General features: G+C 48.2%; 1 protein-coding gene across 1 annotated transcript in view; it reads right to left on the reverse strand.

The window, feature by feature from the left end:
- Positions 1-15,055, reverse strand: part of EFNB1 (ephrin B1) — a gene marked incomplete at its 5' end in the record, with an annotated part of 122,299 nt that overhangs the window by 19,262 nt on the left and 87,982 nt on the right. Inside the window, one exon of the mRNA XM_019520997.1 lies at positions 615-707. Coding sequence (XP_019376542.1) covers positions 615-707 — 93 coding nt within the window. The remainder of the gene's footprint in view (positions 1-614; positions 708-15,055) is intronic.

Below are 15,055 nucleotides of genomic sequence, written 5' to 3' on the forward strand. Positions count from 1 at the left end.
ACCTGATAATTAACTAGCATCACTCCTCCATGGGGGCCTGACTGGCCAGTCCCATGAATGCTTCAGAATCCTAAACTATGACTGGGTGTTAATCTCACATGATTTAAGCCTCTTCCAGATCCAAATGGCATTTAAATCATTTGAGGAAGAAGCACGATCACAGCTGGAAGAAAGGGGACTTCACAGAACTGCCCTCTTTGAGCATATCTGAAGCAAAACTCGGGGCACCCAGCAGTTACACCACCACAGATTGTGTTTTACAGCACCTTACGAGCTAAGTGTGTGCAAGCACCTCAGTATTTATTATAAAAATCAATCAAGTTAATGACCTTGAATGAAGACAGCAAATTAGCACCTCCTCCCCCAAAGCATCACAACTGGGACACAATGCAGGGGAAAGACAAAGCCTTCCTTCCTGCCAGCTCAGTTCCTAAACGAGACTCCTTTGTGAGCTTTGGCCCTGCTCTCACAATAGCACTCTGTCAAGCTCCCATAGAGGACTGAACAGTGCACTTCAGCAGAGTTGGATTTTAAAGAGGCTGTGTAACCATAGCACATTTCGATGCTGATTTGATATCTGATGGGGGAACTCCGCTGAGCATTGAGTGACTCACCCTGCCCTACTTTCATGACGATCTTCATGGACCGTGTCTGGCAAACCCCGCCTTCTCTGTTCTCCAGGCCATCCAGAGTCCCATTGGAAGTGGCTGCAGGAAAAAAGAAATGACTCTGTTAACAAGCAGTTGTGAAACATGGAAGGGTCTTCAAGAAGGCAAAAGGGGGTCCCCTAGAATAGCCTTGGGAGGCAGCATCCCATGAAGAGTGGTTTAGTTACTGGGATCTCAGTTTGGTATTGAGCCAGTCTATAGGAATGGGGAGCAATTTAAAGATGATGTCTTATGTAGCACTAAGTGTGTGGAGGCCTTTGTGGTGGTTTCTTTGTACATCTTCAGCCGGGTTTCCTTTGCTATGCATGGGGGAGGGATGCAGTGCTGTAGACCTCCATTCTGTGGTTCGTCACTTCTGAGTACCCATTTAGGAGCCTCTCAAGGAAAACCAGAAGGCTTCTAATATTCTTATCACAGAATCTTGCTTAGAAGCATTGCTGAGTAACAGAAGGACTTTAACAGAAGAAAATTTCATAAATTATCAGGAAAACCTCCTCCAGGACACAGTTAAGCTACGGGATAGTATTATGTGGGCCCCACAAAGGGTGCTTCCATTTCTTCCCTGGGGTGCATGTTTCTCCCCATGTTCTCACACCCCTGCCCACACATAGTTTGAGGTCAGGATATCAGTGGGCTTCCCCATTCTGCACCCCTGCGCACGTGGTAAATGTTGTTCAATACACTGCACTCTGGTCTTCTCCAGTCTTCCCCAAATCCCGACTGCTCCACCTCCCAATTCTATTCACTATAAACCTCCAGCCCATTAAAATGGTTACCCCGATGCTTGAACTGGTTGCTGAGCTGCTAATTAGATTGTACTCCAAAGGAAAGAGAGAGGCAGAGCCTGACAAAGGCCAAAGCTCCCACTCCACAGCCATGGCACAATGGGGATAAAAGCTGTAGAGAGGCAGCCGGGGCACCAGAGGAGAGGAATGCTCTGGAGGCTGAACTTTCCAAGCCATAAAACTGAGAGATTCTCTCCCCCCTTCTGTCTCCCCTTAATAGGGAGCTTGTTAACCCCATGAGGACAAAACATGAAATGTTCTTTTCACCAACCTGTCGCCCTCCCCCTCTTTGGACTGGTTAATGGCTTTCTGAGCAGCCTAGGGCACTAGCCTAGTACTTAAGGGACTGCGCTTCTACTCAGAAAAGCCATGGCAGTTGATGGATGGACCACAGCCTTCTTACAGATGGGAGGGAGGCCTGTGGACTTCTTTCCACATTACTCCAATTACTCCAAAGAGGTGCAGCTGAAACAGTGACTAAGTTCAGATGTTGGAATGTGTGTTGCTTTGTCCAGAAGCTGACTAACTCACTCTGCTCTTTCTAGTATGGCTGGAGGAGACCGCTGGACCATCTCTGCAGCACTATTCCAAGCACATGCAGCAGAGAAAGGGCACAGCAGGGGGTGTATGCATGCCCTTATAATGCACCATGGTGTCCAGTACTGTACTGGTCTCAGCTTTGCATTCCAAAGACCAAAGCCTGACAGCACTAAGAATGCTTATCTGAGGGTCACAGGTTCTGTGCCACTAAGCTGCTAGGCCGTCTTGTTTAGGGAAGGGGGTGGGGGACATGCTACTGTGGAAAAATGTTCACATGCGTATGGCACTGCACTTTGATGCAGGAGAACCAGTTTCAGTCCCTGACTCCAACACAGCTTTCCTGTGTGACCTTGGGCAAATCATTTAAACCTTTTGTAAAACGGGGACAGAAACTTCCCAAAGTTTTCAAACTTCCCAAATATTGTAAAGTGTGAGGAGGCCACAATTGCATTTCATCCCTCCATAGCACAAAATAAGGAAAACATCAGGAGCTGTATTTATGAACAAGAACACAGTGATGCTGGTTATGTTTTGCTCTGCATTGCATGCAAGATGTAAGTCATAGCGCAGGAAGGAATTACTTCCTGCACTACAACACTGTTGCCACGGAAAGTCACAGGAAGAGTGGATGCTTCCCAGCACACAGCAATGCAGGAGCCACTGTAAAAAGACCATATTTGGCAAGGTGAAAATGCATCCCCCACTCCCAAATGCTTCATCTCCAAGTCAACGGAAGCAAGAAATTCTAATCCCCCCACTCCTTGGAGCATACGATAGGAACACTTATGCATGTGCAGCACATTATACATATATAATTACACAGTGTGCCTCAGTAAAGAATGTAAACTCAGAGCCCCAGTGGGTTTGAATGGCTGTAATTGCAGGGCAGAAGTCAGTTAAACTCACTTTGGGGGGGAGGGAGGGGAGAAAGGGGGTGAGGGCAGCGCTCGGTTTTTAGTCCTGGTCCTGTGGGAGCATTGCGAGCCACGCATCTCCTGCTGTTGCTGAGCAGAAAATGACACAGCAACATGTCTGTGAGCCCTCTCCCATGACCGGGGATAGCTCTGATGAACCCGCCTGCTCTGTAGCCAGGACTGGGGGTCGTATGCGGTTAGGAGATTGGTTAGACTGTATACATGCCTAACAAGCACCATGTAATTACTGAGGGAGACAAACAGCTATGTCTTTCTGAATTTAATGCGATGCCCCAGGATAATCTTGACCTCCCAGGAGTGGTGTGCTGTGGGTGGGACGTACTCTCCTAGACCAGACTCCTTTGACTTAGTTCTTCCCACCTTTGCCTTTCCAGCCCTCCGGCAGACAGAGCTGGGGGCACTTTCTGACTAAAACCAGCGAGATCGCCACTAGTTACAACTATGGTTATGGGACCAAACAAGCAGTCAAAAGCCAGACTAATCTAATTGTATCTGGGAACTCAACTCCACCCTGCTTGAAGGGTCTAGCTGCCTCCTCACTTCTGACCTCTCCACTCCATAGAGATCCCAGCTCCTGAAGCTATGAAGGGCTGATCCTTCCATGCACAGCACCGGAACGAGTTTGTGACAACTGTCTTGGCTACCCTTTGGATACAGTGCCAAATCAGTCACAGAACCCTCTTCTTCTGGGTGCACCTTTTGAAGAGCTTCAGAAGTGCATGAGAACCCTGTCAGAAGGCAGAACTGCAGGCAGAGGATCTACTCGCTTTTTGGACTCAACACTTCTTCAAAAACCTAAATATTCAAGCAGAAGATGTCCCATCAGCAAGAGACAAATCGCTATCCACCCAGCCCCAGAGCAGTTAATTTAAGTTCTGCACAAACCACCAGTCAGAGGTGAATTTGCAACCTACATTTCAGGGCTCTATTCTGGGTTCAGACAGTCATCAGTACTGCAATGAAATCTTCACCCTGTACTTTTTTTGGTGGGGGGAAAAGTGGGAGGAACAGTGGAGTAGGTGAGAGAAGGCAGCACAAACCCCTTGCTCACAGAGCAGGAGCTTACCTTATTTGGTTAGCTACACAGCACTCCTACAGAAAAAAGCAAAACTGCTTTCAGAAGTACAAATGCTCAAGAGAACCTGCTCACGTGGAGGGACCCAGCAATGTAGGACAGGGTTTGCAGTAAGGAATGCTGAAGCCTCGTGAATAACCTTCTGGAGACGACGATGTGTAAAATGGAATTTGGCCAGGGCAGCAGAGCTAACTTCTATCCCCTACTCACCAAAGAGGAGTTTCATGTTACCTGCAAAGCCCCATCCCTACCACTACTCTGTAGCACAACCAGTCAAGTCTTATATTAAGGGGAAGAGACAAGAAGTGACAGATGGCCGACTGGAACAAAGCCATCACACAACAAGAAAACCTTTACTGTTATGAACCTAATTTGTTCTGTTAGATAGGTATGGGGAGGGGCAGTGTCTCTTTCCTAATGATGATCTTATACAAATGGACACGGTTGTTTAACTATGGTGCCTTGAGGAAGGGACTGGCTCCTAAGCTTACTGAAATTTGCTGATGCTCTGAAGTTGGAAATCTATTACCCTATGGTTGGCCTACGTGGACAAGTTAACTGGGATTAAAGTAGGGTGTGAATTCAAAGTGCAAGAGCTCTATTGCTGGAAACCTTCACATGTATACAAGCCCTTTGTATGAAGTGACTACAAAAGGTTGTAGTGATCAAAGTTAGCCAGCCACAGGATGACTTCATGGCCCTCCCATGGCAGCAGTTTCACAGGCCAGTTTTTACAGACTTCACTGAGTGAAGTCATATTTCCTTACATGTCTATAGTTCGCAGGCCATTAGTTTTAAAAGCACTGTCAACAACTGGATGGGAAGAGACCAGGGGAAATTTCCCCTTTGAGAACCGTGCCAATCATTCCCAGCTCTCAGTCAGGCCATGAACCCAAGCCCTTCACAGATGTGTCTTCTAGAAACAATTCCACTCAGAACAAGCAGCAGCTCTGGGGTGAGAAGAAGAGAAACGGGGTCCTCTTCATCCTCCTACCCACCTTCACTTAAATTCAAACCAAGTCCTTGATCTTCAAATTTTCTAAACTATCACTATTGCCATTTTAGCCCCAGCTGCACATTTACTCTTATTCTCATGCTGAATTATTGTCTCGTCCCACTGACTATGCTGCCATTTGGGTTATGGCTGTTAGAAGATATAACCCACAGACAGTAGCATGCTCTATTCCACTCAGGTGCAACAGGAGCTCCAATAAGGCACATAGCATCAGGAAGATGAGCAGATCTACAACAAGCCCCCTGTACCACCGTGGTCTCAGTGAGCTGTGGGGAGTCAGTCACTTGTTCTCAGAAACAGAAGTATATGGTCTCCTTGTAATCATCTGAACCACAAAGCCCAAGCTGCCCCTCGATTGTGGGAAGACTCCACACAACTTAAGGATTGAAACGTGCACCCCCAAGGGCCCCAATCCGTTTCCGGCCTGCAGGCACCTGCTCCGGAAGGAAAAAGAAGATGGCAATGCCCAAGAGCACAGTTCTAAAGCGGTTTCATGTAAAAAGACCACCACACCCCCACCAACATTACAAGAATCCCATGGAAGGAGATCAAGCGCAGACTACAGCCCACCTGGATATGGCAGCTGGCCCTACTTTGATGGACATATTACATTATATTAATCTTGTAAATCAAAAATATGGACATATTACAAGATATTAATCTTGTAAATCAAAAATCAAAAAATATTCTTCCTTAGCAGCGTCATAATTTTGGATGGCCCTGGCATGATGAACATCCCCACCACCCCTTTCTACCGTAACAGTGGTAGTGCCCAAGCTCAAACCAAAACAGCCTATCTACTCTGAAGCTGATGGTGAATTAGTACCACACATTGCCATATTCTCTGCTCCAGCTGGCAGAGCTCCATAATTAGCAATGGCAAAGTCTGAGCAAGCCAAGCCTGGCAGGACCTCACCCTTCGAGCATTGCCTGAAAGCCTCATCAATTCCCTGGGAATTTATTCTTTTATCTGCAGGACTAAGAGAATAGAAGCATCTTCTATTGAAACCCCTATGCTTGGGGTCAAGGGGAGTCCTGCGCTAGGCCTTTGGAGCTGTTGGAGACTTCCATATTAATGGAATGTAAACCCTCAGACCTGGAAAGGAAACTAGAAACTCAATGCTGTTACCTGCAGAACTGCTAATCCATTTAGTAGAAATACCTGGCTAGTACAGAATTGTGAGTAGAGCAGGCGTTCATTGGCAGAGCTTGCATATGTTCCTTAAGCAGAGAAATAGCTAAAGCCCACCACTTGGTTTATGCTGGGGGTATTAATGTACTGACTGGAGGCAAGGAGGATCCAAATGCTCAATATTTTCCCTCTCTTTTGGCTTCTAATAGCAGGAATGGGCCCATGCAGGCCTTTCCCTGGCCTACCTCAGTGGCACATCAAGCTGGCTATGCCCTGCCTCTCCTGCTGAGATACAGCTTTAAAAAAACATTTGAAAGAATTTGGTTTTGGCAGATCTGAAGGTTTGGAAGAAGTAACTGGCAGCAGATAAATGTGGAGGTCTCTTAAATGGTCAGCCTTGGATGGAATTAGATATCCCAGATTCCCTTTAGAAGGTCTCAGTTATGCTCCGGGCCCCAACGTGCAATCAATGTGCTGAGACTGTAGCAAATCCAAGTCACTTTTATTAGTCTAAATTACTCTCCCATCTGCAGACAGCAGCCTGATGGTAGGTGCAGCCAAACGTTGCAAGGATACAGCATGGACTCTGGCCCTGTAATCTCTCCCATGTCTCCAAAAACGTCTGAGATTCAGGAGCTCATATTTTACCTCACTGTCTTTGGTTACAGCCTCTGCTTTCAGTAACAACATTTCTCTGAACCTTTCCTTTCTGCGAAGGTGATTTTTTTTCTGGGCAGAGTAAGATCTGATGAGCCCCCACCTCTGAAAGGTTAAGAGAAGCTCCAAGTATAGGAACATTAGGTCCTTCAGCCACAAGTGGCCTTGCAGCTTGTGAAGTGGAGCCTGCGGGTAATTATACTCCAAGAAAAGAGCCCATTATCTAGCCAGATACTAAGGAGCAAGAAGTAGGTTCCCCAACACTAAGCTTCAATTGATCTCATGGCTAATGGATGGAACAGCTGCACCACAGCAACCCTACTGCCTGCCTCACTGAGTCCTCCCCCTCCCCTGGTGGCTCTGAATAGTGGATGTGTCAAGGGAAAAGAGAAAGGTGGGGGGAGGCGGGGGTCAGGACACAAACCTCACAGAAAACCCTCAAGAATTTGGGACATGGTTCCAGTGTCCATGCAGGGACTAGGAGAGACGGGGCTGGAATTTCGCCCCCTCTCAAAGAACGGAAAGATTCTCTCCACAGACCAGAAAAGCCTGGACATCTCTAGAAGACTGCCAGTGAGTCAAGGCCCAGGCAGTGAGATGATCTGCTCCAAAATAAACACCAATACCCAGAAGGAAAGCGACCCAAAATGCTTTGCTGTGTACGGATTAGCACAGATGATCCCATCCCAGCAATGAAGGTTCCCCCTGCCTACCCTGCTCCACTTAATCGTGCTTCATCCCATTTGCGTACCACACCCTCCCATATGCCCCCCATCTCCTATATCCTGTCTCCTCACATATCCTCAAGCAGGAGAACGTCCGTTCCAAAGGCATTGTCTTCACTGCAGACTTAACCCAGGTAGCAAACACAAGGGACATGAGCATCTGCACTGCAAAGTCCTGCTCAAATTATGCCCTGTTTGCTGGAGAAGCACTGTGCCAAGCATCTCACCAAGAGCTCGTGCTGCTCTAATCCCTTCCCAGTGAATTGTAAGAAATCTTTTGTTATTCAGGATATGGAGAAGAATTATGGGAAGGCAGTAGAGGACAAGCAAGCAGGTGAATGATTTAGCCCGCATCTGCACTGAGAAGCCTGTGGATTATCAACCTGACTGCAAGAAGAATCACTAGTCTTTCCACTGGGCTAGTTACACTGTATTTTCAGTTCAGTCAGGAGAAAGGTTTGTGGGAGGAAGGAGGCAGCAGTGAAAACTAAACCTCAGTCTCTCAGATGCAGTTAGACACCACGGACTTTCATGTACAACCTATGCACAAGATATGCAGGATTTTAGATACATCTACCCTAGGGTCTCTGCTCTAGCTGCTGCTCTTACTCCAGGCCTCACAGAACCATTCATGCCATTACTATTACCTGGGGACCAACTCTTAAGTACTAAACTTCTGCTAATCTCAGGCTTGAGGACTAAACAGCTTCTTCCAGCCCACCCTCACCCCAACCTCCAGTTCCTATGAGCCAGAGCACTTGTCTCCCTCCCCCCAAGCCCTGGTTGGCTCTTGGATGTTTCCAGGTCACAAAGCAGAGCCATTCATGTGTGCAGAGTTGCACACAAGCAAGGCTGTGTGGTTTGAAAAGCAGAGCTGAACTGCAGCCTCCACCCTGTAGATGAATCTCTTTGCTCCAGTGCTAGCTCCCCTCCATGTGCTGCCTCAGGCCACGCACCCGCTAGTTAGGGCCATTTCACTGATGGGTGGCAGGGAAGAGAGACAGCCTGATGCATCTGATGTTTGGCTCTCCCCTCCCCTACCTTACATGGTGCACACACATCACACCAAAGCCCTTCCCATCAGATCAGAAACATTTGTTCAGTCGTCTGCCAGAGCAAGTGGAGGGAGGTTTGCACAGGGATCGGCGGGCGGGGGATTAGAGCGCCGAGCTGTCACTCTGCCAGTGAGATTATGAACAACCTTTCAATCTAGAGAGGCAGCTGCACTGAAAAGGGGGCCCTAAAGCCACAGAAATGTAGTGAAGCCAGTCCAGCCCTGTCCCATCCCCATATTACTGCAGTACATGAAATGCTAGAGTTTCATGAACCCTAGCTTGAGAGGTCCACATTCATTTCCAGTGCAAGAGCCACCAGCTTCTTTCCCTCTCTGTTCCTCCCCACCAAATGGGTGATGGACCCTCATCACCTTCTCCTCCCAAGTAAAAGCTGTAATGCAGTCTGCATCTTGTGGTGAAGACAGAAACAGCCCTGGAAGGATGAGATGGCTGTGGGAGGAGCTGCCGGGAACAAGCACAGAGCAGGGATGCCACAGGACTGGGTAGTTCCTACATGCTAACTCTTGGCATTTAAAGACTCCTGTTGGCAGCCCTAATTCCTAGATTTAAGTGTCCAAACTTAATAATATCTAATCACACACCAACCGCCACCCCCTCCGCATATACAGTGGGAGGCTGGTGCTGAGCTGGCACTGGCTTCAGAATGAAGTGGGTGGCTACAAGCCAGGCCCGAGTTTACATTCTGCACTCCCATTGTCCCAGGCAGACAACATGGATGTACTACATGCAGACAGATTCCCAGACAACCCGCCCACTCTCCTCTCTATTGCGACTACAGCACCTGACAGTTGCCCTTTGGACCCTATCCTCTCTACCCAAAAACCCCTTCTTACAACTGGTAAAAAAGAGCTCACTATAGTAAACCAAGCAGAAACAGATGCTGGGCTACCAAGCTTCACCACAGAAGCTGCGGAGTAGGGAGTACATCCTCTTCTCAACAACCAGACAAAGAGACCCAGCCTGTAGGTTAGATGATTCCCCCATCCAATGAAGAATGAGAGATTTATCTGGGACACATAAAAATTCCAGTATTATAGGTGATGCTTCTACCAGTGCTGCCTACAAAAGACTTTCACAAATCAAACACCCTGCCTCAGCACTGCCCATGCCCACATTCAAAATCTGCACCAGGTCCCAGTGTTACAAAAAATGAGTCCTCTATAATCACAGGGCTCCACAAAGGAACAATTTAAAACCACAGATTCCTGACAGCCAATCGAATGCTCTCTTGGCTTGTGCATGACAAAATCACTACAGGTCTTTGCTGACCAAGAGAATCTCACATGCCCCGTTTCATGCAGGGGCCTCTCCCTGAGGATGCCATCTGGATGAGCAAGACACAGTGGGCTGTGGAAAAACTGGCATGGGTAAGTCCATGATGGGAAGCCCCTTTAGAGTTACTGCTCTAGCCACCACCCTCTGAAGACCAAGGCCCAAATATTCCAGCACTTGAACTAATACATTTATTTCATCTAGCCAGGAATGGAAGTGCTTTATATTACTTAATACCATTGCGTGGCACTGGAAGAGAGACATCAGAAATAACCTCTAACATCCAATACCAGTCTTGCTTAGGGCACATCTGAAGACAGCTTAGTAGCACCTAGTGTCTGGATGGCAAGTGTTATGAAGCCACTACCTACTGAAACTCAGTCCATTAGAGTAATGATGGAATAATGAGGGATATTGGAAACAAGACTGGGGTACTTCAAGCTAAGCCACGTTTGGAAAGCTCTACATCTGAGGGCAGCTAGAGGGGCAGCTGAATGCCCAAATGGTACACGAGGAGCTGGCACAAGAGTCTTGCTGTCAGTATTTCAGGACAAGGACACTGATGGGGGTAGCAAGTTTGTCTCAAATGCACCTTCTGCTTGCTATCAGGAAGCTCTCAGGCTTCACTGTCTCTCCCTCCAGGAACAGCTGGAAGCAATAAGCAAACTTTTGTGTTATGGCTTCACCTGGCAGGGTGAACAGGAAAGCAGACCCAGAGGCAGATCACAAAGGAGGTGTGGTAATATGGTTGTACTTCCCTTCGACTGTAGTGCATGTGCAGTGAACTCTCCACTGCCAGTCTCACCCCCCAACCTGCGTCAGTAAGCCCTGTCACACCCCCTTTTCAAACTCCTAGATCCACTCTCAAGCAGAGCAAACCCCAACTAAGATGCTCAGCAACAGTCATGGCTGCTGAGGTGTATATGCCCAACTTGCCCCCCACCCAGCTCCAGTCCTTCCAGCCAGAGGCTCAGAAGAGAGCGGGAGGAATAGAAGCCAGAGTCCCAGCGGAGGGGCTATTACCTCTACGGGCTCCAGCTGTCCTGGGGAAGAGGAGAAAAGAGGAGGGGCTGCTGTAGCTCAGGCAAAGGGGGAGAGCAAGGCAAACCCAGTTGTTGGCCGATACAAAGGAAGCATTTATTGCAGCAGTGCTTGCCAGGGACTTTGGCATTCAGAAGCCAGGCCTCCCTCTGGGAAGCTGTGGGGTATCCGAATGCAGGCAGGGAGGGGAGGTGCCTGCAACACACACGATCATGACTGCGCTCTGCTTTAAAAAAAAAAAAAAGTGCTTATTTTAAGACCTAAGCACAAAGAGCCCAAAGACTGTGACACTACACATAGTGAGGAGGCAAACGATAGCAGTGCCTGGGTGTGAGGAGCTGGCCGCAGAAGGCAGGCAGAGGTGCTAGGATACAGAGCAGTTCTGGGTCCCAACCTCAGCTTTTGAGCACTGTACTCCTAGAAGCAGGCTGGGCCTTGCTGCGTTTGCCCCTTTGCCATGTCTTTCCTCTTTGACAAAAGGGTTGTGGTGGTGAAGGGAGTCCCCCATGTTGCCCACCTGGGCAGGGAGCTGCTGCATCCTTTCTGGCTGTCCTGCCAGCTCCTCTCATGCAATCAATTAAAACAGCCTGTCTTTCAGTGGAGTGCTAGGACAGACTGCCCCCTGAATGGCCAGAGAAAGCCCTGGTAGCAGGACAGAGCTGAGTTTGGGGAAGCACAAGTAGCGAAATAGCTGAATGCTCTCAAAACCACAACTGCACTGCATCGTGTCCTGTGTCTTCCTATATGCCTGGAAGCAGAAGAGGTGCCAGCTCTCATCTGACTTAGGGACTGAATGTTGCTGCTGTCCAGATGTTACATTTGGGCTTATAGTGTTGTGTTTTCTCAAAAAGCAATGAATTCTAGATAGATTCACTGCAGCAGCCCAACCCCATGGCTCCCAGGGCTTCCCAACATAACACAGCATCTCTCTTACTTAGGGAGGGTCTCCCAATGCCCCCAAGCCAATGATAATAGCTAGGCTAAGATAACAGAAAAACCAGATCACTTGCTTTACACCAGGGATGTCAGACTGGTTTGCTGCCCCACCCACTCTTGGCTGGATTTGAACTCACCTCTGGCAGCAAGACAGATAGTGTCTAGGGAGCCATGGAGGTCAATGCAACAGTCACTCACTTCCCACTGATGATACATGTTCCCAAGGAAGTACCCTGAATTTTGGTGGCAGGTCCTGGTCCCACCCAGGTTTCCTGGTCCCTTTAGGAGCACTCTGGGGCCAGATGACATGGCTCCGTAGCTCACATGTTTGACACCCTGCTATACATCACTGGGAATCCAGGCAAGCCAGAAAACCACCTCTCTGTGAAGTCACAACAGCTCAGTTCTCAGAAGAGTTAGTTTAGATATGCTTTGAAGCAATCCTGAATGCACCGGTGGAAGTGGCGTGCATCAACTCACCAAAAATATTTCCTCTCCTCTTATAAAACAAGGTAATTAAATGCAAAAGCTCCTGTTCGTTCAACAGTACAACTGTGAAACATGCCGACAAGTCGGAGCACTAAATGATGGGGCCCTCAGACCATATTAATTCTGCTGCATTATGTGGTGCATTCTAGGGTTGTCCTTGTTCCTTAACTCAAGCTTCAGGATTTTATAGGCAAGCTGTGCACTGCATAATATTTCTGCCACCGAGAAGGCCAATGGCACTGGGACCTGGTGCAGATTTTGAATGCGGGCATGGGATTTTGAATGAGGAGGCCTTGAAGAGTCTCTGTAACCTTCCCCCGGAAGAGTCTGCCTCAAGCGTACCACCGTCGTTCCATTCACTTTTTGGCAGTGCTGGGAGCAGGGGACCATGCAAAACCTTTATTTGTCTATAAAGAAAGAAAACCACCAAAAAGAGAGGCAACATGAATGGAAGGGAAAGGTTATTTGCAAAAGCTCCGCGGTGACCCTGAGCAGTTATATGTCAGAATAAAGTGCCACATAATTCTCCACCTGATGCTCTGCCAGAGTCATTTGGGAGTCCTGCTGGGACTAGGAGAGGAGGAAAGCACTTATTGAGTTTTAACTGGGTGTAAATCTCTCCAGTGAGGTAGCAGAACACATCTGTGACTGTGAATAAAAGATCTGCTATTAAGGGGACTCGCGAGGGGACAGTGCCAGCTCCCCAGTTTGGCTAACTACTGCTCTTTGTGCGCTTTACAGTTAAAAGCTTGCATAGAGGGAGAGGCACACAGACCAGCCACCGCTGACACTCCCCTTGGACACTGCAGCTGCAGTACTGGGCTCCAGTCCGGCTACGTCATTATTAGATAGCAACAACCTGGAGGGAGTTCAGAGAACAATCAGAATTATTAGAGGGCTGGAGAGGCCGATTTGTGTGTAAAGATAACAAGTGCTAAATCTGTCCGGCTTGGCGGACTGACAACCAAGGGAGAGAGTCTGTAAATACCTGAAGGGAGGGCAAGCTAAGGGAGGATCAGAAACAATTTTAGTACCCAAAATGGGACACAATTAGGAGGGGGAGTTTTACATGAAATGTCAAGAACTACTTGATGGCGATGAGATTTATATTGGTGCAGATCCAGTGCCCATGGGAAGGGTAGCAAGCCTGTGATTTGCAACAGGCTGGACACTGTACAAGGCACACACATCCCCAGTAGCTCCTGACCCACCTACTTCAATTGTTGTGAACTTAGGGGCCATCAGATTCCTGTACCACAGGTTGGGACTCCCTGGGCTAGAAAACGAATGCTGGATACCAGGGGGAGCAGAAGCAGCGCATTAGACTATACCACCTTCTGTTGTCACCCTTATAATACCTTACAGCAATATGATCTGGTACCTGTACCTGCAGCCAGGGGGGTGGTCCAGAGGCAGATTACACGAGTGCACACACAAAAGGGCAAACGCGTCCAATACTGGAGAGCTGCAGTGCCACAGCTTTATGCCTTGGCTGTAAGGTGATCCTTAGAGAGCTCAGTAAAAAGGGCAGCTCTCTACCCAAGGAGGACTCTGGCCAACACACACTTGTGCAGCCTCATTAACCCATTTGTACAGTTCACTATAAATCCTCTGAGTTATGGGTGCATTTGTTTCTCTTAAATTGGCACTGAACAAGCTTCTAAGGAGCACTTAGCTTGGATGGAAATAGCTCGCTCGCAATCTGTGTGGGTGATAAGCTGGAGGGGGGGAGGGGGAAGAGCCACTCTCCTCCCCAGTAGTGAGTGACCCGACAAAGTCCCCACTCTCCTCTGTCATGTTGAAGAGCTCCCCTGCACGTGGGCTGGGAAGGAGAATGCAACCCATCAGTTCACCCTGGCTGGTGCTCATTTCCCCGGGAATGCAGGGAGCCCTTCAGCCCATCACTCCATTAACCTTGCTGTTCTGCAGAAAGCCTATGCGGCCATAACTGGAACTCAATTAGCTGTGTTAATACTAGCTCCGTGCTGCAAGGCGGGATCAAAGAGCACAGTCATTACACAGCAGCAGCAGAAAATCATCACTCCTAGGGCAAGGGAACTTCAAAAAGCAACCACGACTAATTCTCTGCAGAAAGACAGGCTTTTAAGGACACAGTACACAAACTGGGCGATCCGGAGGCACGCAGGCAGTTGAGAGGATATCAAAATACAGACTGTAGCCTCTTTCCTCTTGGCTTCTTTTTATTCCTACCCATGGCACTCCATCAATATCCACCGCATGCTCCAGCTGTGCGTCTCGCCCACCACTGTGTCAAAAGCCTCTGCAGCTCCTCAGCATACTTTCATTTCCAGCCATCAGAAAGATGCAATCCACACATCCCTTTCCTCTAGAGCAGAGGTTCTCAAACTGTGGTCCGTGGACCACCATTTGGGTGGTCCGCAGAAAGGTGACCTAAGGCTAAGCTGACAAACATTACACCTGACTTCGCAGAACTTTGCTCAAAAAAACAGGCACACCCATTGCATTAGAAAGGTAAGACAATTGATATTAAAACTTGAGTTGTGCTTTGATTTGTAGAACAAAAAAGTTTATTAAGTGGTCCGCTGAGACCCTCGCCAATTTTCAAGTGGTCCATGAAAATAAAAAGTTTGAGAACCAGTGCTCTAGAGCACTCCAATGCATGCCCTTAGCAGACAGCAGTAGGCTCAACTTATTGCAAAGCTGTGGCTTGAACCTTTTGTGTTAAAG

Source organism: Gavialis gangeticus, unplaced genomic scaffold (assembly GCF_001723915.1).
Source record: "Gavialis gangeticus isolate Ggan-Ray unplaced genomic scaffold, GavGan_comp1, whole genome shotgun sequence".
NCBI classification, from domain to species: Eukaryota; Metazoa; Chordata; order Crocodylia; family Gavialidae; genus Gavialis; species Gavialis gangeticus.